This window comes from Kryptolebias marmoratus, linkage group LG12 (genome assembly GCF_001649575.2).
Source record: "Kryptolebias marmoratus isolate JLee-2015 linkage group LG12, ASM164957v2, whole genome shotgun sequence".
NCBI classification, from domain to species: Eukaryota; Metazoa; Chordata; class Actinopteri; order Cyprinodontiformes; family Rivulidae; genus Kryptolebias; species Kryptolebias marmoratus.
This window is the reverse complement of record NC_051441.1, coordinates 22,185,940-22,208,001: the sequence shown is the minus strand read 5'-3', so window position 1 is coordinate 22,208,001 and position 22,062 is coordinate 22,185,940. Positions and strand designations below refer to the sequence as shown.

The 22,062-nt window shown below is 37.5% G+C and overlaps 1 protein-coding gene across 8 annotated transcripts in view; it reads right to left on the bottom strand.

Moving 5' to 3' along the window:
* Positions 1–19,872, bottom strand: part of si:dkeyp-72e1.9 (syntaxin-binding protein 4) — a 129,873-nt gene extending 110,001 nt beyond the window's left edge. For 5 of the 8 annotated variants that reach the window (XR_005233852.1, XR_005233853.1, XR_005233855.1 and 2 more), the window contains exons 1-2: positions 17,322–17,469; positions 5,880–5,953 (exon numbers count right to left, since the gene is read on the bottom strand). Coding sequence is in view for 3 of the 8 variants with exons in the window: in XM_017438532.2 (XP_017294021.2) it covers positions 5,880–5,953; positions 17,322–17,368 (121 nt within the window). In the remaining 5 variants the exon portion in view is untranslated. Of the gene's footprint in view, positions 1–5,879; positions 5,954–17,321; positions 17,470–19,768 lie in introns of those variants that run through there. The other 3 variants (XM_017438532.2, XM_037978727.1, XM_037978726.1) reach the window with 2 other exon arrangements.
* Positions 19,873–22,062: the final 2,190 nt, after the last annotated feature.

Below are 22,062 nucleotides of genomic sequence, written 5' to 3'. Positions count from 1 at the left end.
ATGGCTATCCGACCACAAAGTGGTCGCTAATGTCGGCCAGCTGTCCCTAAGTGAACCACCGCGTGTGAGAGAAGGGGCCGGCAGAGAACAGCTGGCCAACATTAGCGATCCTGTTTTGGGTCAGCCATGAGCTAGACGCCGCTAACTCAGCGGAGCGCGAATATCCAATATCCAACTTAAAACTAACTTCACTGCAGTCCCAAACCAGTTTCCTACCCAGCTGCACGAGAGTGGGGGGAAGCTATTTTGCGTATATCTTCAAATCTGCATTTTGAAGTGAAAGTGGCCTATAGCTGGAGCATTCCACAGGGTTCCTTCCCTTCTTAAGGAGTAGTGAAATTAATGCTGAAATGACATCCCTAGAGAAGGAGCCCTCCTTGATGGAGTGTTGAAACGTGTCTAGCAAAAGCTGGCCGATCAAAGGCCAGAAAGAGAGATAGAATTCAGGTGGAATACTGTCTGGCCGTGGTGATTTACCTTTGCGCATGTCTTCAGTGGCTGCTTCACACTCCCTAGCAATGTAATAGGGTTGTGTTGCCCTTAAGGCATTTCTATAAATAAGTAAGTTCATAAAGTTAAATAAATAATTCTAAAAATATTTCTGTGTTATTAAAAAATAATTGCAAGTTGTTTAGATGAACAGTTTATGCTTTATATAAGTTTGTATTAAAAAATATTATCTGTAAATTCTACTTCCGGTTCCGGTCATGCACTTCCGGTTACATACTTCTGGTTTCGCGGTTTTGCTTGGTAAACAAAGATTTACATGCGAGAGGCAGCATGGAAACGCTATCAGATGTTATCCACTCTGAATTGTCACGCAGGAACGCCGTAAGTTGCATTATATGGCAGTTTATACTGATGAGTTTAGATATCATTGGCGATTTTTCTGTAATGTTATTTTAGTGAATATTTTTGTGTATATATGTCTCTATGTGTTGAGATAGAGTGTATTTTTTGTCATTTCAGTTTTCACCACATGTTCATGAAGACAATTAAACAAGCTGCAACTAAACTCCAGGGTCTTCATTTGTGGTTTAACTCTGTGTCACCAACATCCTTGTTGAAAACACTACAAGACTCATCCCTAGGATGACCCTATTAGGCTTCCAGATTTCACATTCAATGTAATTGCACTTTTCAGCAACAAGGCGATCCAAAGCGCTTTACAACAGAAACAAAAACAGAATCCAATACAGAATGAAACACAAAAGAAAAACACAACAATCATGTATTCTAAATGAATCATGTATAATCTAAATGAAACACGGGATAATCTAAACAAAATCAGTAAAACCAGACATATCTAAGCATGAGCTGAGACAGTCAAAAATAGTAGCTAAACTAAACAGATCTAAGCATGACTAAATGTACAGAACTAAACTAAGTGTACAGGAAGATAAAGCTAAACTAAACAATACCAAATTTCTAAATAGTACCAGAGGCCCGCTAAAAACGGCCGACATAAGAATTTCTAACTAAGATAGAGAAAGAGGGAAGAGGGGGGGTTTGCAGTGAGAGAAACAGCGGAAAGTGTGCGTATGTGTGTGTGTTTAGAGACGAAGGAAGGCAGTGTAATGCGTGAATGTGCGTGTGTGTGTTTGTAAAGAAGTCCATGAATCACGTCACAGAGGCCATTGTCTTTGATAATGATGGAATGATATCAGCGAGCTCTGAGGAGATCCACAGATGTCCTTAGGCAGGAGGGAGCAGAGCATCTTGTTTACATAGTTCAAGAAATTTCAAGATAGCTGACCAAGGTCAGCCTAGGGGAGCCAAATTCACAAACGAGGAGTAATTTTTTTGGTTCAGGCAGACTTGTTTTCGTCTGCCTTGAAAAGTCTTGCTGATACTTCTCAATGGCAAATCCAAACAGCCAAATTCCAGGACCATTTCGCCTGTTCCGAGCGAAGCAACTTTATCCAAGATGTAACCCATATTATTCATGAGTTCCAGAAACGCAATTCAGTCTGTGGTCCTGTGAAAGGATAGCATCCAACTTGCGATTCAGCTCCCGTATCCACACAGTTTGATTGTTGACCGCCAAACCCATCAAACGAATTTAACGATAAGTCAGGTAACTGCCTAATCCAAACAGCAGAAATCCTGTTATCAAAAATCCAAATATGTAGAGATCTTTCACGTCTTCCACAGACAGACTCAATAGACAAACGGGATTCCAACGTTTCCAGGAATCCATGAGACAAGACAAAAAATAAAAATTATAAAACCATTCAGGACTGCAACATTGAATACCCAAATTAACAATAACATACAGAATAATAATAATGAGGTGAAAACAACTGGTAACAGCAGAAAGTAAACGTTCTCTCCTCTTTACATGAGAAATCCGAAAAATGTACCTTTTAAGTGTTTATCAAAAGGAGAGATGGATCAGAAGAGGGGCATCATAGGGAAATGCCGAAGACAGTCAAAGATTTTTGATGCATTTCAAAGCCTTCTTAGGATCTTTAAATCTGTGTTTTACCCTGCTCGGAGTTGTAAATGAAAGCATCGCAAGGTAGCTGATGCCAAACGGGATTTTGGCAGCGTGAAGCAGATATTTGCACTCCAGAAACGAATGTCACCGCTCCTGCGTAGCCTTTGAGAAATCCTGATAAAAGCTTATTTTGTGGTTCTGCCAGCGAATATCTCCCATCTCTCTCACCAGCCGTCTAACTCGCTCCTTCTGCTGAAACCTCAGGAAACTAACAATGATGGGCCTTGGTAGGGCTCCGGGTCTAGCTGGTAGTAGTAGCCGATGAGCACGCTCTAAGACCAGCCCCCCCTCTAAGTCAGCCCGGAGAATCTCGGGAAGAGCCGCAGTTAGGAACGATGTGGCGTCTTTACCTTCAACATGTTCAGGAAAACCCAAAATGCGTAGATTAAGTCGCCTTTCCCGATCTTCAGATTCTGTCAGTTTGGCGTTCAGTCTGACAACCTCAGAAGCCGGAGCTGGGGGGGGAGTCGCAGCGCTGTTTCTCTGCTTCCTCCAGCATGTCTACACGAGCCTCCAAGCTATTTAGCCTCATTAGCATGTCACATAGCTTAGTGTCAAAGGTCTCAACAGCTCTTCTTGTTTCGGACAAGTCCTTACTGAAGTCTGCAAAATATTTGATTTGGTCATTCAGGATTTTAGTTTGATCATATGCTAGTTTCTGGAGAAGCTCTTGTATTTTTAAAATGGAGAAGGACTTGTTCGAGTCCACATGAGTTGGCGATGTAGGGGCGCCTTGGCTAGCTTTTAGACTAGTAGTAGCTCTAGTACCTTGCTGCTGTTGGCCGGCAGTTGCATCATTTTTCCAGGGATTCTGCATATCTTGAGTCAGCGTGGCATATAATCACCATCTTGCCGTCAAATAACTGACGTAAAAAAAGCAGATAGTATTACGTTCCCACAAAATATGAGTTGGCGGCACGGTGATCCCTAGTCTAAACTGCCATATTGCTTGATGCCCTCCTGTTCAACCTTTCTTGTAAAGAAATTAAGTTTTTAATTTCACTTATAGATATTTTTATGACTTCAATTTAAACCAGTAAACCAATACTTTGTGCCTGTTGAAAGAATGTCTTAAGATTTCATTGTTTTCCATTTATTTAGAGTCTAAAATCAGTTTCTATTTTCACTTCTAACACTATTGCCTGTTAGCACCTAAACTATTTCAGTCTTAAATTTCTCCTTCAGCAGATCATTTTCTCTTTGCTCCTGGTGAGAGGCGGACGTCTTTTTCTCTGTCTCCTGAGCCCTTCCTTGTCTGCCCTGCTCAGCTCTGTGTCTTGTCTCTTTTCGGATCCTCTCTTTGCATATTTTCCAAAATTTATGAACTATGGATCTGGTCAGCTGGTCTCTCAACGCATTTGATCAAATTTTCTTGATGGGAAGACAGGGCAAGGGAGAGCCTGCTTGTCCAGATGGGACATCTTTTGCTGGATACACAATGAATTCCTGGCAGAAGTGGAAGATTGTGTGCCTATCGACTTTGTCAGTCGAGGACGTGGAGGATCTTTACATATTTGGGTTTTTGACAACAGGATTTCTGCTGTTTGGATTAGGCAGTTACTTGAGATATCGACAAATTTGTAAAATCCTGGCAGCGGTTCTGACCATTGAGAAGCTGCCAGGAATGCTTGATGGGATCTGCAGACTGATCAATACTCAGACTGTGATGTTACATGAGCAGAATCGCAGACTGGATGCGATCCGTTCACAGGATTGCAGGCTGGATGCGGTTCCTGGACTCGGGGATGAAATGGTATAAATCTTGGAGAAAGTTGTTTGCTTGGATCTGGCGGAATAGACCTGGAATTTGGCTGTTTGGATTCGCCATTGAGGAAACACCAGCAAGACTTTCAAGGCAGATGGAAAATAAAAGTCAGCCTGACCCAAAACAATTGTTGTTATCTGAATTTGGCTCCCTCGTGCAGGCCTTGGCCAGCTATCTTCAATTCCTCCTGGATTTTATGTAAACAAGATGCTCTGCCCCCTCCCTTGCCTGAGGACATCTGTGGATCTGCTCTGGGCTGGCTGATAAACATTCCACCATATTATCAAAGACAATGGCCTCTGTGATGTGATTCATGGACTTATCTGCAAACACACACGCGCGCGCGCGCATTCACACACACACACACACACACACACACACATTCATACAAACACACTACACCGTTCTCCACCGTCTCTGCTTTGTCTCTTCTTGTGTCACTCTGCTTGCTATCTGGACCTCATGTGGCTTTTTTCTCTTCTGCTTCTGTTAGTCTACCCTTATCAAATAGATTTGTTTTATTAATGCTTCTCTAAGAGGAAAAATTATTCATATTCTAATGGTCTGTTAAGACCTGTTATCACTGTTTCAACTTTAATATTTCCTCTTAGATAAAAGTTTTTATCCAAGTTAAATAATAAGACTTTAAAATGCTCTCATTGATCTCTAGATCACGGAACGGCTCTGTACCTAGTATACTAAAGACTTGTCATTATTATCACTATCATTATATCAACTGTCCTGTTAGCTAGAATTGCCTTTGATTAGAAGTCTTGATATTTTTAAAACGTTTCCTCTTAGAGGAAAGTTCATTCATGTCCAAACGGTCTATTAGCTTACACATCACTGACCGACTTCAACATATCATATTAAAGACCTATTATTGTTATATCTGTTATAGTTATACTTTTATTTCTGTATCTGTAAATGCTTCCTCTTAGAGGAAAGTTTATTCATGCTTAAATGGTCCAAATTAGAAGTGTTACACATTAAAGATCTGTTATTGTTATATCAACCCTACTCTGTTATAGTCATACCATTAACCAATCTGTTATCTCATACCAATCTTACTATTAGCTAAAATTACCTAATTGATGTTTTTATTTCTGTGTTTCTATATTTGATTTTGATGTTTTTATCTCTGTATGTCTGTATTTGGTTTTGTACCTGATTGCTGTTTCTGTGTTGTAAAGCACTTTGAATCGCCTTGTTGATGAAAAGTGATATATAAATAAATTTCACTTCACTTCACAGCAATTTAGTTTAGCTTTCAGCATTTACACAAATATTTTTTTACAAAAGAATGCAATTTTCTGGTTTATTATATTTTCATACAGAAAAGCCTTGCAACTTTGACTATTTGAAAACAGCACAGACTATCAGACTTGAATTTAAATCCAGTCTATTATAAACCCCAACCCAAAAATAAAGCATTATTGTTTGCTCGAAGCTAAGTTGCTGCATGCTCATATAGAAATCTCTGAAGTTGCAAAGGCAGAGCAGTCACAGTAAATAACAGTATGACATTTTTGGGGGGCAAAATCTATTGAGGGTACAGATGTCAGTCTACTGCACCCTTTTTTTTGGTTGCTAAAAGGAAAATAAAAAACTTACCGAGGCCATTCTCACAGTCTGTAAACTCCATGGAATGAACAGCTCTGTCAACTCCATACGGACCCATTAGTGTCCTGTTAAAGATGGGGGGTGGTGGGACAAGGAGAATGAAAAACAAAGAGAAAAGAGAAAACAGGTGTGACACAAATTAAACAAGGGGTAAATCTATGTTTCATATTTTCTTTCAAAGATTGGACCCTTTATTTGAAAAGTTACATACTCAAACTTATGAGCACCTGTTGATGTTATGAAAAAGGTGTTATGGCGGAGCATGGCGAACCCAGAATGCAGACTGATCACAATGTAAAAAGGAGACAAATTTATTACCAACACTTAAAGGAAACCAAAAGGCTGACTTGGCAGTAAAAAACAAGACTAAAAAAAACGTAAAAAACGATGGCGGAGAAACATGGAACAAGGTGCATAGATGTGGCTTGAAAAAACACAAATGCAAAGATGACACACAGCAGAAACATAGAGCACCAACCAGAGAGGAGTGAATGAAAAGAGACTGACTTTAAAGAACAGAGGGTGAGAGGAAAATGAGTTGCAACTGGGAACATGACAAGAAACAGGTGAGGTGGGCATGGCAGGCAGACCGGAAAAATACTGAGCAGAGGGCAGGTGAATGGTGACACAAGAAAACACAGAGAGCCAAAAGACGAGAACTAGACTAAAACACAAGATGAACAAGAAATAACAAAGAATTACAAAAACAATAAACAAAGAACCAAAAGCAAAATAAACTCAAAAATATTGAAGTCCATGACAATAGGGGAGCAAAATCGGGAATAGAAAAATCTAATCATCGACAACATCAGAGTAATAACTTGCCTGATGAAGTATGATAGATTGTGAAATAAAGTGTCATGTGCTTAAAAACAGGAGACCAAGGTTTGAAATCTGGGTAAATTTTAACTTTACTTTCTTTAGACAAACTCTGGCTAAATGTTGAAATTAAATCTGAGGTAAACCCTTACAAAAATGTCACCTTTATGGGATATTTAGTGTAATATTAGCTTAGATGTTTGCTGATGTTTGTTCACACTGAGTATCTCACTCTCTGAGATCATCATACAAGGATTTCTAGTCCCACTTTTTATAAACTTGTAGATATCTTGGCTAAATTGTCTGATATCACTTTATTCTGTCTGATTTATAGTCATAATATGCAGCACAGTCTGAAAAGCATGAAAAAAAACCTTTTTGCTTCCTTTCTCATTACCACAGCTGAATGTTGTGCTGAATGAAGCAATTATTTTTATAATAACTTTGTAGTTTCTAACAAAGTCAAATTAGAATCAATAAGTACAACATGTCTTATTGCAAGTGACTGTGAATGTGTTTAAGGGTACCTGGAATATAATTAATAGTATTATTAAAAATAACAAAGACAGATATTTTCCAATGTGTATTAAATATAATAACATTATAGTGGGAAAAAAAGAGGATATTGTTGAAATATTGGTCCTAATATAGTAAATTAATTGCCAAAGGTTAAAGATGGAAAACAAAATTATACATTTATTAATATTAGTAATATTAATACAATGTTTCTGGGAACAGTGAGTGAAAGTGAGGTTATAGATGTAGTTAAAAATTAAAAAATAAGAAATCCAAAGATTGTAATGATATCGATATGGCAATCGTGACAGAGGCAATCTATAGTTTTGTTAAACCTCACATTTATTTGTAATAGATTATTTATAACTGGAGTTTTTCCTGACAAAATGAAGATGGCAAATATGTTTCCAGTCCTTAAAAGTGGTGACAAGCAAATACTTACAAATTACAGGCCGATACCATTGCTACCGCAATTTTCAAAAATTTTGGAAAAATTATTTATAAAAAGTTTGGATTCCTTCCTTAATAAAAATGAGATACTGAATGAGCACCAGTGTGGCTTCAGAAATAACTGCTCTACAACTTTAGCTGTGATGGAGTTGGTGGAACATATTGCTGCTGCAGTTGACCAGAAGCTTAATACTGTAGGTGTGTTTGTTGATTTATGCAAGGCATTTGATACTATTGACCGTGTACGATTATTAGACAAATGTGAACTGTATGGCCTACGGGGGGTTACATATCAATGGTTAAAGAGTTATTTGAGTACTAAATTACAATATGTACAAATTAACAATATGAAATCAAAAACTGAAATAGTAAAATATGGTCTTCCTCAAGGCTCAGTTTTAGGACCTAAATTATTTATACTTTATTTAAATGATATTTTTGCAGTATCCAGTATTTTGAAGTTTATAATGTTCGCTGATGATACAAATTTATTTTTTTCTGGAAAAAATATGGATGAAATAATAAAAATAGTAGAAAAGGAGTTAGTTGAGTTGAAAACAGGGTTTGATTATAATAAGTTGTCATTAAATGAAAGGAAAACCAAATTCATGGTATTTTTTGGTAATCGAATCTATAATAATGTAAAGCTATGTATAAATGGAGCTGAAATTGAAGGAGTTTATGAGACAAAATTTTTAGGGATTATTATAGATAATAAAGTTAGTTGGAAGCCTCATATTGAATACAATAGAAATAAAGTTGCAAAAACTATTGGAATATTGTTAAAAATAAAAGATTTAATAAATGTTAAAGGCTTGCATATTATATATTTTTCTTTGGTTATGCCTTATTTGTCTTATTGCTCAGAAATTTGGGGAAATGCTGGTAAAACAACCATTGATATTTTAGTTAAGTTGCAAAAAAAGCTATACGGCTTATTAATAAGGTGGGATATTGTGAACCAACCGATAAACTCTTTATTCAAAGTAATACATTAAAATTTTAAGATATTGTATATATAAATATATTGGAAATAATGCATAAAGCACTGTACAAAAATCTTCCTTTCGGTATTCAGAAATTATTTAAGTTAAGACAGAATAAATATAATTTGCGAAGTTTGTTTATATTTGAATGTGCAAAAGAGAAAAGTCAGGTAAAATCAAGGTGTGTTTCAGTTATTGGTGTGAAACTGTGGAATGACCTGAATGATGATTTTAAGTTAAGTTCTTTTTTGGTGAGTTTAAAAAGAGCTTTAAAATGTAAACTGATAAAAATCTTACGAGGTTAGTTAGATATATATAGGTACTGTGAAGACATCTTGGTAGGTTGGTAGGTACTTAAGTAAGGTAGGCAAGAAAAAGCTTTGGCTTCAGCCTATTCCTTTTTTGGTAAATTATGGGTTTGTTTATTGTCTTTTTATTTCTTGTGTTTAATGTTGATAATTTACCTAAATAAAGTGAATTGATCGATTGATTGATTGATTTTAAGTCCAAAAGTGGGGTCGCAAAAAGACAAGTTTGCACGCCCCCCTTAGAAAATGGGAGAGCAGCTGCTCCACCTGCTGAGAGTCAACATGTTGGTCCACAGTCAGAAACCAGCAGCTGCTCCACCTGCTGAGCCTATTCTTAGACTATTAATTCTCACCCTCAGGCTGAAGAGGGTGAGAGCTTCTTCTGGGGGATCCCAAGGCCAGAGAGGATACATAATCCCTCCAGTGAATTCTGGATCGGCCCTGGGTTCCAGTCCCAGTGGGACGTGCCTGGAAAAACTTCTAAAGGGAAGCAACCAGGTGGGCTCCCGATCAGATGCCTGAACCACCTCAACTGACTTCTTTCAATATGGAGGAGCAGCAGCTCTACCCCAAGCTCCCCCTTGATGTTGCAGCTACTCATTCTATTTCTAAGGTTCAGCTCAGCCACCCTACGAAGGAAGCTCATTTCAACTGCTTGTATCCAGGGATCTCGTTCTTTTGGCCATGATCCATACCTTACGACCATAAGTAAGGGTTGAAACAGTAAATCTCGAGCTTTGTCTTTTGACTCAATTCTTTGTTGTTCTTTGACAAACCAAAGAAACGTCCTCATCACTGTGGACGGGGTTCTGATCAGTCAACTTATCTCCTGCTCCATCCTGCCATCACTTGTGAACAAAACTCGCATCACTGCATCTAAACCTGCTGTGAAGGAATCAAAAGGGTGGAACAGAGAGACTGAAGAGAACCTTTAGGCGTGTTTAGACTGTACTGACTGGGATGTTTTTAGGACCAACAGTTTAGACAAGTTGGCTGAAGCTGTGACCTCATATGTCATCTTTTGTGATGACTGTTGCATTCTAACGCACATCAGGGTAAGTTACAACACCAGGAAACCCTGTTCCACAGCCAAACTCACACAGCTGAGAATGCAAAAGGAAGAGGCATTTCAGGAGCGGGGACAAGGACAAATACAGAGAGTCAAAGTACAAGTTTAGCGGGGCTGTGAGGGAGTCTGCCACTCCCCAGGTGTTGTCCTGGTCCTTTATGCAACATTGAAAAGATGTGCTAACCATGACTGCCCCACAATGTCCAGAACTTTCAGCATTTTAGGATGAATCTCACCCATCCCTGGCACCCAGCCACTGGGAAGCTGTTTTACTACCTAAGTAACCTCTTCCATAAAAATGGACTTGTCTTCCCTTGAGTCCTCTGTCTCTGCCACCTTAAAGGTGGACATGGTGGCCGGATTATGGAGGACACCTTCTTTCTGTCTTTTTGGATTTGGCCAATCACAATTTCACGAGTCAAACCCACTTCTCTGTGTGAACTCAGAGGTGCCAACTGTTGCCAACACTCACACTTTTAACTGATTTCTCACACACTCAAACAGCATCAATAAATCTTATGTGACATATGAGAAATTAACTAAGGTCTAAACCTAAACAGATGAACAATAGTTTGACACTTCAGTTTGTGATTGGTCAGCTGAAACACAGAAACATCTGACTGGCTGTTTCTCTGAACTGGCAGCTCGCTCCACTAATAGGGTCTGTTTAAGCTGCTGGTCGGTGGCTCACAATCCAGTCCAAGTGATGGTGGCAGTAAAAGTAGGTCTGTAGTTTCATACAAATCTGTCTGTGCCTCTTACTACTATTGCTTTTAAGGGGCATTAGTGTTTACTTAAAGAATGAACTGTTTAAATAATAAAATTAGGACTGGAAAGCTATTTTTAAAACCTAATCAAGTTAACAAAAAACGCCTGGTTTTTCATATTTCACTTTTAGGTTAAGATTTGATTTTAATTAAATATTAAAATCAAATTCTGTCCTCCTGCCGGTTTTTCGATTTCGTGTTTTTGATCTTAGCCTAAAAGTGAAATATGAAAAACCAGAAGTTTTTTTTGTTTTTGGTGTTATAATAAAAAGCAAAAAACAAAATAACCAGTCTGTTTTTCATTATTTGATTTTTGATAGTCAGTTGAAAATGGAAAGAACGAATGATACACGCGTTATTTTGTTTGTCTTTTTATCAAACATCAATATTCAACACAATAGGCAAAGATTTTTATTTTTAATAAGTTATGGTTGACGTCTTAATCAGTGAATAAACATACATGAATTTAACAAACAAAATGTGTATTTTTCATCTTGTATATATTTATATTTAGTACATTTACAGATTAGTGCAAATTTGAGGTACAAATGAAATTGGATTTACAATAATAATGATGATGATTATAATAATAATAATGATAAATCATAATAAATGAGATAATAATAAAATGTTCTTATAAAGCCAGTGCATATCCCATTCCATTTTGCCTCAGAGTATGTTAATTTGTCAGATGCAGTTTCACTTCTTTTGGCTCTGTACCCTATCATGATCTATTGTGGGCTGGCTAGTGTCACAATTAGTTCTGGTTGGACCCAAGAATGCAGGCCATCACAAGGAGCTCAAGAGCAAAGAAAAAACAAAATGCTGATGTGGCAGCAAAACTTCAATAAGGGGACAAAACAGAGAACCAGATCAGTTCATAGGGCTTCAATGACCGATCAGAGATGAAATTCTGAGAAACAGAATATATCGGCTGGGCAAACATATATGCAGCGGTGCTGCAGACGATGGTGACTCTACAGGCATTAGACGCACCAAAATTATCATTTTGGTGAGTAGATGGGAGTATTCAGAGGTTAGTAAAAGTCCAGGATGTGACAGCAGAAGATCTTCCATGATGGAGAAAGGTGAGCTCTTGGTTACGGGATTTGGAAGAAAATAAATCTGCAGAGCTAAGTGTTTATCTCTAAGGGTTGTGTGGGGGAAACTGCTGGGTGTCTGCTCGGTCTGCAGGTGACTAACAGTGAAGATGGGTGTGGCAGGCTGACTGAGGAGAGGAAGTGGCTGATGACACAGAGAAAAACACAACCTATACACACAAGGAGAAATATGACTAAATAACAAAAACACAAAAAGAAACAATAAGAAGGTTGAACAAATACTATCAAAAAATAAACTCACATCTTGACAGCTAGGCCGTCTACCTGTAGTGGCAAGATGTTCTGTAGCTAGCAGTAGCTAGAAAGTGAGAAACTGAAAAAAGTGCAATTAAGTGAGTTAATTTTTTTTAACACATTATTGTTTTCCTTAATTATTTAATTATGATCAATCTGTTAAAGTTCCTACCATAACAAATATTTAAGTATGATGTTTTCTATATTAAAAACTTTTTTAACCTGACTTTAGATATCAAAATGTTTTTATTACAATAAGTCACAACCTTCCTACACTGTACGTTTGATGGAACACACAAAGTCACCTCTGGGCACTTCTAAAATTGTATGTATTTATACTTAATAATAAAAATGATCTGGTCTTTGTCAGCATCTAAAACTTCTCAACTCTACCCTCAAGTGCATAAAAACACAATAGATTTCATCATGTTGTGTTTTCAAGTTTACACAATATGAATTTGTTCAGTTTAGTTGCTGTAATGACTTCTTGTCACCAGAGGGTGCTGCTGTGACAGCGTAAGGCAGAGGACAGGCGTTAAGGACAAATAAAGATTTAGAATCGTGTTCAGTTGCTGTAATGAGGTTCATGAGTTCAACCATTGTCTCCTATTTCATAACAGCCACAACAAACTGGTGATGAGGACGTGCGCTCTAGTACTGAGTCCACCACCTTTCCTTCATCATGCTCGCGAGCTTCCTATGTCATTTCAAATTTGGCAGATAATATTTGAGAATTACATGCTTTTTATTAATGCTACAGGAGACGAATGACCAAATGAAGACGATGTGCCTTTTTATTACACTGCTTGGGTCCAGAGAGACATCTTTTCTACACACTACCAGAACAAGGTACAACATTTGATGAAGCAATGGTAACACTTGAAAGATAATTTGTCCCCCAAGTTAATGTACTGGCATGCAGACACACATACAGACAACGTGTTCACCGTGCCAATGTAACCGCAAGCCAGCATGTCTCCGAGGTCAGAGCTCTAACTGCACCAGGTGCTTTTGGGCTAATAAGAGTTTAGATCGTTACTAATGTATATCTCAGTTACTGTGAAGAATAAATTACTGCTGGAGGAGATCTAATAATTGCATGTCAAATGGAAGCAGCAGTTAAAAATGTTACACTTCTCTCAGCTGCGGGTACAGTCCTGCCTGCACCTGTACAGGCTGTAAATGCTGCAAATACTAGTTTCTGGGAGAAAAGAGGGGCACAAACAGCTCAAACACATGGACCTCCACTCCATGTTCATTTAAATAGGCAGGTCATAAAGAGCAACGTTACTGCTTCAGATGTGGATCAGATAAGTATTTGGTGAATGATAAAAACTGTCTTGCTGCTTGAGTAAAGATGTAATAACATGAAGAAAAAGGACATTTTGCCAAAGTATGCAAATCATCTGTGGATATAGTGAGAGAAGTGGTTATTCCTGAGTTAGACGTACTATGTGTGAATGATCTTTAGCTAATGGTTGCAGCAATAGGAAAAAAACACATGAAAAATGGACATTGAAGCACCTCAAGGAAACTCCCAGGTCCTGAACTTAATTGTTGACACTGGAACGTCTATATCTATTTTACCAGAAACATTCTCCAGGCAACATTTTGCATGATGCCCACTGACAGAACTCAAAGTTCAACTAGTCACCTATGCAAAAGGTGATCTACCTGTTATTGGCTGTTTACAAGCTACAGTAGGAGTAGCAAATCAAAACAACAACGTTCTAGCATCAAACTATATAGGGATTGTCACTACTGGGCCTGGACCTGTTTAAAGCACTGCAGAATACCATCATTGGTGGAGAAGTGACTTTCATTAAAGAGGATGATGAAAGAGAACCTCCTACTGACACAAAAACATGCATGATGGACAATGTTGACTTGGCTTCAGCCCACCATCTTGGATGTGTTAAAAGATTCATCCACAAAGTTCAAGTAAACAAAACAGAGCAACCTGCATGCCAAAAACGGAGACGTCTGCCACTCAGTGTACTTGAAAAGGTGTCAGCAGAGCTCAAATGCTTACTCCAAACAGGCATCATTGAACCTGTGGACTTATCTGAATGGATGAGTTCTCTAGTCTATACTCTTACTGTTTTCATAATGCAGAAGGGAGTTTTTCAGTTCACACAAGTTCCATTTAAACTTGCTTCAATATTATCTGCTTTCCAAAAGATGATGCACACAGTTCGGTCCTGAACTATTTGGATGATATTATAGTGTATGGGCACTTCAAGGAACATCATGAAGAAGGCAAGGCAAGGAAAGACAGCTTCATTCATTCACACATTTTATCAACTGACAAATCAAAGTGCTTTTCATAAACAATTTAACACTTTGTGGCAAAATGCAAAAGACTAATACAAGCATATAAAAATGTGACATTAAATTACAGACAATCAAAGAAAAAAGATTTTTATAAAGTTAAAAGTAAAAGCAAAGCTCTGGTTAAGGGCTGGAGTTAAAAAAATTAAGCAATATAAAATGCAGCAGAAAATATTCTTTTGCTTTAATCAAAGGCAGCAGCAAACAGGACAGTCTTCAGGAACCTACAGAGGTCCAGCAGGTTTTTGGATTTCCATTGCTTAAGACCTTACAAAAAAAATCTGTCTTTTTGGAAGCAAAATATAAAGAAATGAGGGCTGGACAAGACTCATGCATGGTAGTGTAAAAGTAACTTGAATATGATTACTTTAACAGCTACAACAACAAAAGACTTTTTTCTAGCTCGGAACATGGTATGGTGTGTCATTACACCACACGTGAGAGAAATCTTCTTTTACCCAATCAGAAGTTCTGTATCTTTATCCACTGCTGCAGCATCTTTCTGAGAAGATTATTTTTGCTCCGTTTAATCCAGATGGATTGGCACCAGGATTGTAAACAAAAACGAGACAAGATTTGCCTTTAATTCTTGTGTGTGTGTGTGTGTGTGTTTGTGTGGGTGGGTGGCTGGGTTGGTGGGGGGGTTGGGTGGTGTGTGTGTGTGTGTTTAAACTATGTTTGACTATGTTTAAAAACTGTTTTTTGTCTTTCAGTTTCCATTACAAGATGTACAAGAATTTCCTTACCTTTCTCTAACAGGTGGCAGAATATAACACCTAATATATGAACTGCTCTGTCCTGAAGTGTTCTCATACTGTAGGGTTGGGCAACACAATATAAGATTTAAAAAATCCACACAGTAAAATGTAGCCATCCTTCAATAATAATGATAAAAGATAAAAGACAATCATGTAGGGCTGTGAGTAGTTTGCAAAGGGTCTTCCTGAAGGAGTCTCCTGAATGTCTCGTGATCTTCGTGGGGTTCTCATCTTCTTTACGTGAGTTGCAGAAGCATGCAGCCCCATTGCTTGAGTTTGAACATGTTCAAAATGAGTTTTTTTCTCAAAATAGTCACAAAGTTACAATGGCTGTCTCCAACTCATCTTGAATCTATCTGAATTTTGCTGCAGGCATCACCGACTCCTCTCAGGATTCAATCAATACCTGTAATATAATCATTTTTGCAGAATGCAGAACTATTTATGCAGCAGTAGCAATGGTACTAGCATTTCTGTTTAAAAACAAACAAACAATTAAATCATGTGAAATACAGTTTTATATTTTTGTTTTAGCAGTAAAACTGTGGAACTGACTCCAAATAATAAATACAGAATTTGTGTTTGTTTTTAATCCTGACTGATGGGGAAGGTGCACTACTTCAGTGTTAATTTGTAGTAAAGATGCATATTTGATAATAGGTTAGTTTACTTTGTATTTGTGTTTGAGAAGCACTGGACTGTATGCAAATATATATTTATAGCCCTCGACAAAGTGTTGAATTGTAATATTTTTTATATCATTTACTGTTATGCAATAAACACCAGATTTTATCGTGATACATTTTTAAGCCCATGCCCCCTATCACTGTCAAACAATCAACATATGTTCACGTTTACTGAGACCAAAATACACCTGTGGGGAGTTCAGTGTGTACAATCTGCTTCCTCCTGCACCTGAAGTGCTACAGCTGCATGCTGCTGCTACTTGTGCTTGCAAATAACCATAGAGGTCTACATAGTCATCAAATGCAAAATGTATGGTGGTGTAAAAGTTTATAAAATTGTTTATACTGGAGCAGTTTTAAGATGGAAGCAATCCACTTTGGTGTTGGGCCCCTTTCAGACCAGCCATTCAGGTCAGAAATCTTTTTCTTTTTCTCCAAACTGAAGTCCTTCAAAGAACTACCTACAACAGGTAAGATATTATTTGTTCAAACCTCCAAAGATGACTTTAACAGAGCGGATGCCCACAGTAAAACAGCAGAAAAGCATAGGCTACATAAAATAGGTGTTATTACAGGTCTCTGTAGGTCTATCTTCACAGCATCCGGACTTGACAGATGACTACAGGGGAGCTGACCTGTTCGGTCCAACACCAATAAAAACACAAACAGTGGAGCATGTTCGTCTTTACACTCAGGTAGTTCTGTCTGAAGTAAAAGCCTGGCATTCCTTGAAGGAAATCCTTTCATCCCAGAGCTTTGAACTAAGATGGAGTTACAGGTACTCAGCTGCTACCACACCAAATTCACTGAAGTGTGAGACATTTTTGACTAGGCTAAGGTCCATTAGCTCTAAAAGCTAATCAGTTGTAGCCATATGTTTGATTCCTGAAGGTTTCATTAAAAGTCTGTCCAGAGAAATTTTGCTAACAAACATACAGTTCTGGCTTCAAAAAGGCAAACAAAGCTCCTGAGTAATATGTTAGCACTTAGAATATGTGATGAGGATTGGTCCCAGCTACTACTACACCAAATCAAAAGTCATTATCTGTGGGACTGAGTGAATTTTAAGCATTTTTGTGTTTTAAGTTTAGTTGCCTATGGCAGCCATCTTGAATCGGGTTAACTCCTAAAGCTAATCAGTAATAGATGTACACCCAATGATTGCGTTTTGTATGGTTTATTCAAATCCATCCAGAGGTTCGCGAGATATTTTGCTAACAGTCACAGGAGCCCTGTATTTTTCTCACTCTCTCTCCCTTTTCTTTGGCGGGCGACACACATAAAACGCCTCAGTTCTAGTAAAAGCAACACGGTGTGATCTTGCCGCGCTTCAAAGGAGCACCTCGAGCTCAAAGTGACTTGAAAGAGGACGCGGCGCGCGCTCCTACCTGCTGATGATGACGGCTCCTTTGTACATGACGGTAAAGGTTGGCATGTTTTCGGCTCTCAGCTGTCCGCCAGCAGCCACATGATGCTGTGCGTCTCCCACAGGCAGCCTGGGTGCCTTCTCCCGCACCTTCTAATCGCTTACATAACCACCGGAGCCGAAACTGAAGCAGCACGCGGAGACCCGCGCAGTGCAGTCCCTCCTACCTGTCAGAGTCCTCCATGAAACAAACTTAAAAGGAGCCTACGTCTGAGAAAATACGGATATTATTTCGAATATTTTATATACCTTCAGCAAAATATTCTATAAATATCAAACCCTTCCTCGGCCACCGAAAGGCGTCTCCTTTCACTGTTAGCAAAGTATTTCTTCAACTACTTGACGGATTTTGATTAAACTTTTAAGAAACAATCATTAAACGCACATCTACAACTGATTAACTTTTGGGATGAACTCGATTCAAAAAGCCTGTAGCAGCCAACTAACTTTAAAAATCACAAAAATTAGTATGACAGCCAATTTTACAGATATTGAGCTCAAACTTTGTGTTACAGGAGCTGAGAGTCATCCCTTACATACACTTTGAGGCTACATTGTACAATAACTTTCCTAAAAACTTTGGCATTAGTTGTTGACGTCAACTGTTAGCAAAATAACTCATGTACCACTGGATGGATTTTATTGAAACTTTTAGTGTACATATACAACATCTTTCGGAACCAATCCTGTTTAAGAATATTGGTGTATAACTTTATTGGTGGGTAGGCAGTGTAGTTTGCCAATAAAGCAATTCTGTATACTAATGAATAATACCCAAAAAACATTTCATGCAACTAATTTAGGGCCTTGAGCAAAACAAAGAGGCAAACACAGAGAGAAGGAAGAGGAGGTTAAGTGCCCTTTCATTACATATCAGAAATATGTGCATTGTATGAACATACAATAGCTTGTTACCAGAGAAAGAAACATATACATGGACAAAGAGTTCCAGAAAGGCAAGTGCACCTATAACAAAACAAACTGTCACTGTAATATATGCTCCCATTTTGCTATATTGTAAAAGGTGTTGATCATTTGCAAATAATCTCTAATACTAAGAGGATAATTTGTTAATAATCTGATAATTACTTATTCCAGAAGCTAAAACTGAGTTGGAAAAGTTAACACAAGAAAAACAGAAGTTAATATTAGCAAAACTGTTAGTAAAAGTTAAAACAAACAAAACCATAACAAAATGATATAATTACCAAAAGGTAGTGGAAAAAATGTAATTAGCAAAAGCATAGCAAAACACTAAATTGAACAAATCGTAGCTCTGAGCACTAATTAGCAAAACTCTAGCTAAAACCTGAAAGTAGTACAAGAAGACAACGAAAGTATGCTGAACCAGATTTCAAAGAGAACCTGTAAGTAATTTATAAAAGTTACAATTACTAAAAGTCATAGCACACTATTCCCGATGTAGACAAATGTTTTGATTTACAAATAATTAAACCAGAACAAAGTAAACGAAAGAAGTTTGATTGCAAAAAACGTACTGAAGAAACTATATACAGGAAAACTGTGTGAATGCTGATTGAGCTGCACTGACTTAATCAGCTGTATATTTATATCTGTCCAGTGATTCATGAAATATTGTTACAAACATGGTTGACCCCAACAAATAATGCTATGGTTTTATGCAGCAATCTCACTTGGACTTTGTGTTTTAATGACTCTCATCTACAACCACATCAGAATTTTAGCTGAATAAATGTGACTGAATTATAGCCAAGTTTTCTAAGGACCATTGTCTGTGGCTACCACCTTGAATTGGATTGATTCCAAAAGTTAATAATTCCTAGATATACATCCAGTAATTACTTTCTGAGAGTTACATTTAAAATTTGTCTAATGGTTTATGAGATATTTTACAAATAAACAGACAAATAGTGAAAACATTTTAAGCAAAGATCTCACACAAACAGGTAGTGTTTAGACTGTGTTGGGGATCAGTCTTAGTTACTACTACACACATTTTTAGGTCAATATCTGAAAAAATAACTGTTATAGCATCCAGTGATTACTTTCTGAATTACATTAAAAGTTTTGCAGTGATTCATGAGATATTTTGCTAAAAGATAGGCACATAAACACACACACACACACAGCCAAAAATGTAATCACCCTTTTTCCTTGGGCAGCAGGCAATAGTTATATTTTTTGTAAATGTGACAAACACAACAAGAACCCTATTGCAATCTTCAATCAACCAATAAATGTCTGAGTTAAATCTTTCTACAACGTCTTTCACTATTTCCAGTTCATTCACACTGAATATTAAGATTAGGTTTAAACAAAAAACAAAGTCAATCCTAATATATTTGAAACATTTCCCATATTAGTTTAGTACAACCTATAAATAGGATAAATTCAGCCCATTTGATAGTGAAACAGTTGAAAACATACCTGGCAAACCCGAAAGGTACTTTCAACCTTTGGAACATGTTGCTGAATTTGTGGGAAAGCCTGGAAGTCAGATTCTGGTTGTGAACATTGTTTCTGTGTACCTGACAGCTGCCAAGCAAATATAAAGCGTGCCAATTGATGAAGAGAAGATGAGCTTATGGCGAAAGGATAATACACACAAATCCATACGGCATGCTGACATGCTAAATATAGGCCTCAATCAGAGGGGCTACTCAAACTATGAGCACAGATTACCTTGCTGTTAGCAGAGTATTACTACCTATTTCATATTTGATCCAGTGGCTTGTGTTAATTGACATTTATTTTTTGGAATCAGATTTTGCAGTTTACCTTTAAGAACTAACAGCTGTTACCCTCCCCCTCCCCCTCTTCCACAGTTTAGTAAAAAGCATGCATTATCTTGTCTTTAAAGCTGCATTTGAACCAATAAAACTCAAAGCTGAACTCACAATATCACATTTTTATCAGCTGACAGTTACCATGGGGGTGCAGCTATTTTACAGTTTAAGAAAAATCCTTTCGGACAGCACAGCTTTTCTAGCATTTCTGCTCATTCATTTTAAGCAGCATAGTTTTACAAGCTTTTATGGAAGTTCATTTTAGGGAGCACCACATTTGTAGTATTTATATAATTCATTTTTAGGTGGCAGAACCTTGCAGGTCATGCACCTTTTATTGCATTTACAATAATATATTTTTGGCAACGCAGTTTTTCCAATTCTTTTCAGGCAGCACAATTTCTCAGCACAAATGTACAGTAATTAATTTGAGGTGGAGCAGCTTTTATACCATTTACGACAATTTTAGGTAGAACCACTTTTGTAGTATTTACAGTTATTTACTTTAGGTGGTGCAGTTTTTTGTTTTGGCATACCTAATTTTTTTTTTTAGGTAGCACAATCTTTCTAGCATCTACTATCATTAATTTTAGGCAGTGTAGCATTTCCTGCAATTATAGTATTTATTTTAGGTAGCACTTTTTTAGCATTTGCTGGCAGCACTGCTCTTCTCGCATTTATATATTTTTTTCAGTTCGTGGTTCTTTTTTTCACAATTTATGGTAATTCCCATGTCTGTCCTGTGATTTCTCTGTAGAGGAAAGCTGCTACACAGAGAAGAACAGGGCTGAAAAAATAATACGGTGAGTGAAAAAAACTAGTATAGCTGTCACTAAAAGATCATTTAGACACACAGACAGACAGACAGACAGACAGACAGACAGACACACAGACAGACAGACAGACAGACAGACAGACACACACACAGACAGACAGACAGACAGACAGACACAAAGACAGACAGACAGACAGACAGACACACAGACAGACAGACAGACAGACAGATTCTCGTATATGGCCCTGGATGAATTTGAACTGAAAACCAATGGCCTAATCAATGGTATAAAAAGATATGTCACAACACAACATCCTTTATGATGTTTCCAGCTACAGGCTGTCAGAAAGAGTCTCCTCATCAACCATAGGAGCATTATGCTGTTTGGAAGCAGGCCAGGCTTTACATGAATGGTGAAATGCAGAAATTGGTGAAGTGGAAAGAAATCATTTTGACTTGTGCATGAATAAAATCTACTGTGCTGGGGTCTTTCCAGCTGCTTCTTCTGCCACCAAGTGGCTAAAACATCAATTACTTTAGGTCTAATTTTAATTTTTAAATTTAAATAACAGAGAATAAAGTGATACATTTTAATTTTACTAAGTGTATTATGTCAGATTAATTATTTCAAAATAATAAATTGGAAATAATTACATATAAATTAGTCCTTAATTACTTGGCTGAGTATTAGGTCAGATATCAACATTTTTTAAAGTTTCATCACTGGTTTTATATTCTTCTTCTCAAGTGAACTTAAATGAAGAATTATTTGTAATGAAAATGGATGCACAGAAGTAAGATTTTATAACTTACTCTGAGGTGTATTTCAGAAAGGAGGTTAACTTGACGTGAGCAGGGAAAGCCCTGTTTTTTTTGGTGCCAGAAAGGCTATTTGACTGAGGGTAAATAACCATGAGTTTCTTAAATCTGAAGATAATACAAATATTACTGTTCCTCGCAACTTTTGAGATTGGCTGAGATTAGATACAAGACGGCAACAAATTTTCTTTATTCAAATAAGAGTAAAACTGAAGTATTGTTCTTTGCACCAACTCAAATTCTAGACAACCTTCTCCAGTTCTTTGGTTTTCTCTCTGTGCACCCAATATCATCCGCCAAAAACTTAGTTGTTCCACACTCTAGTTTGAAAATAAAAGGGG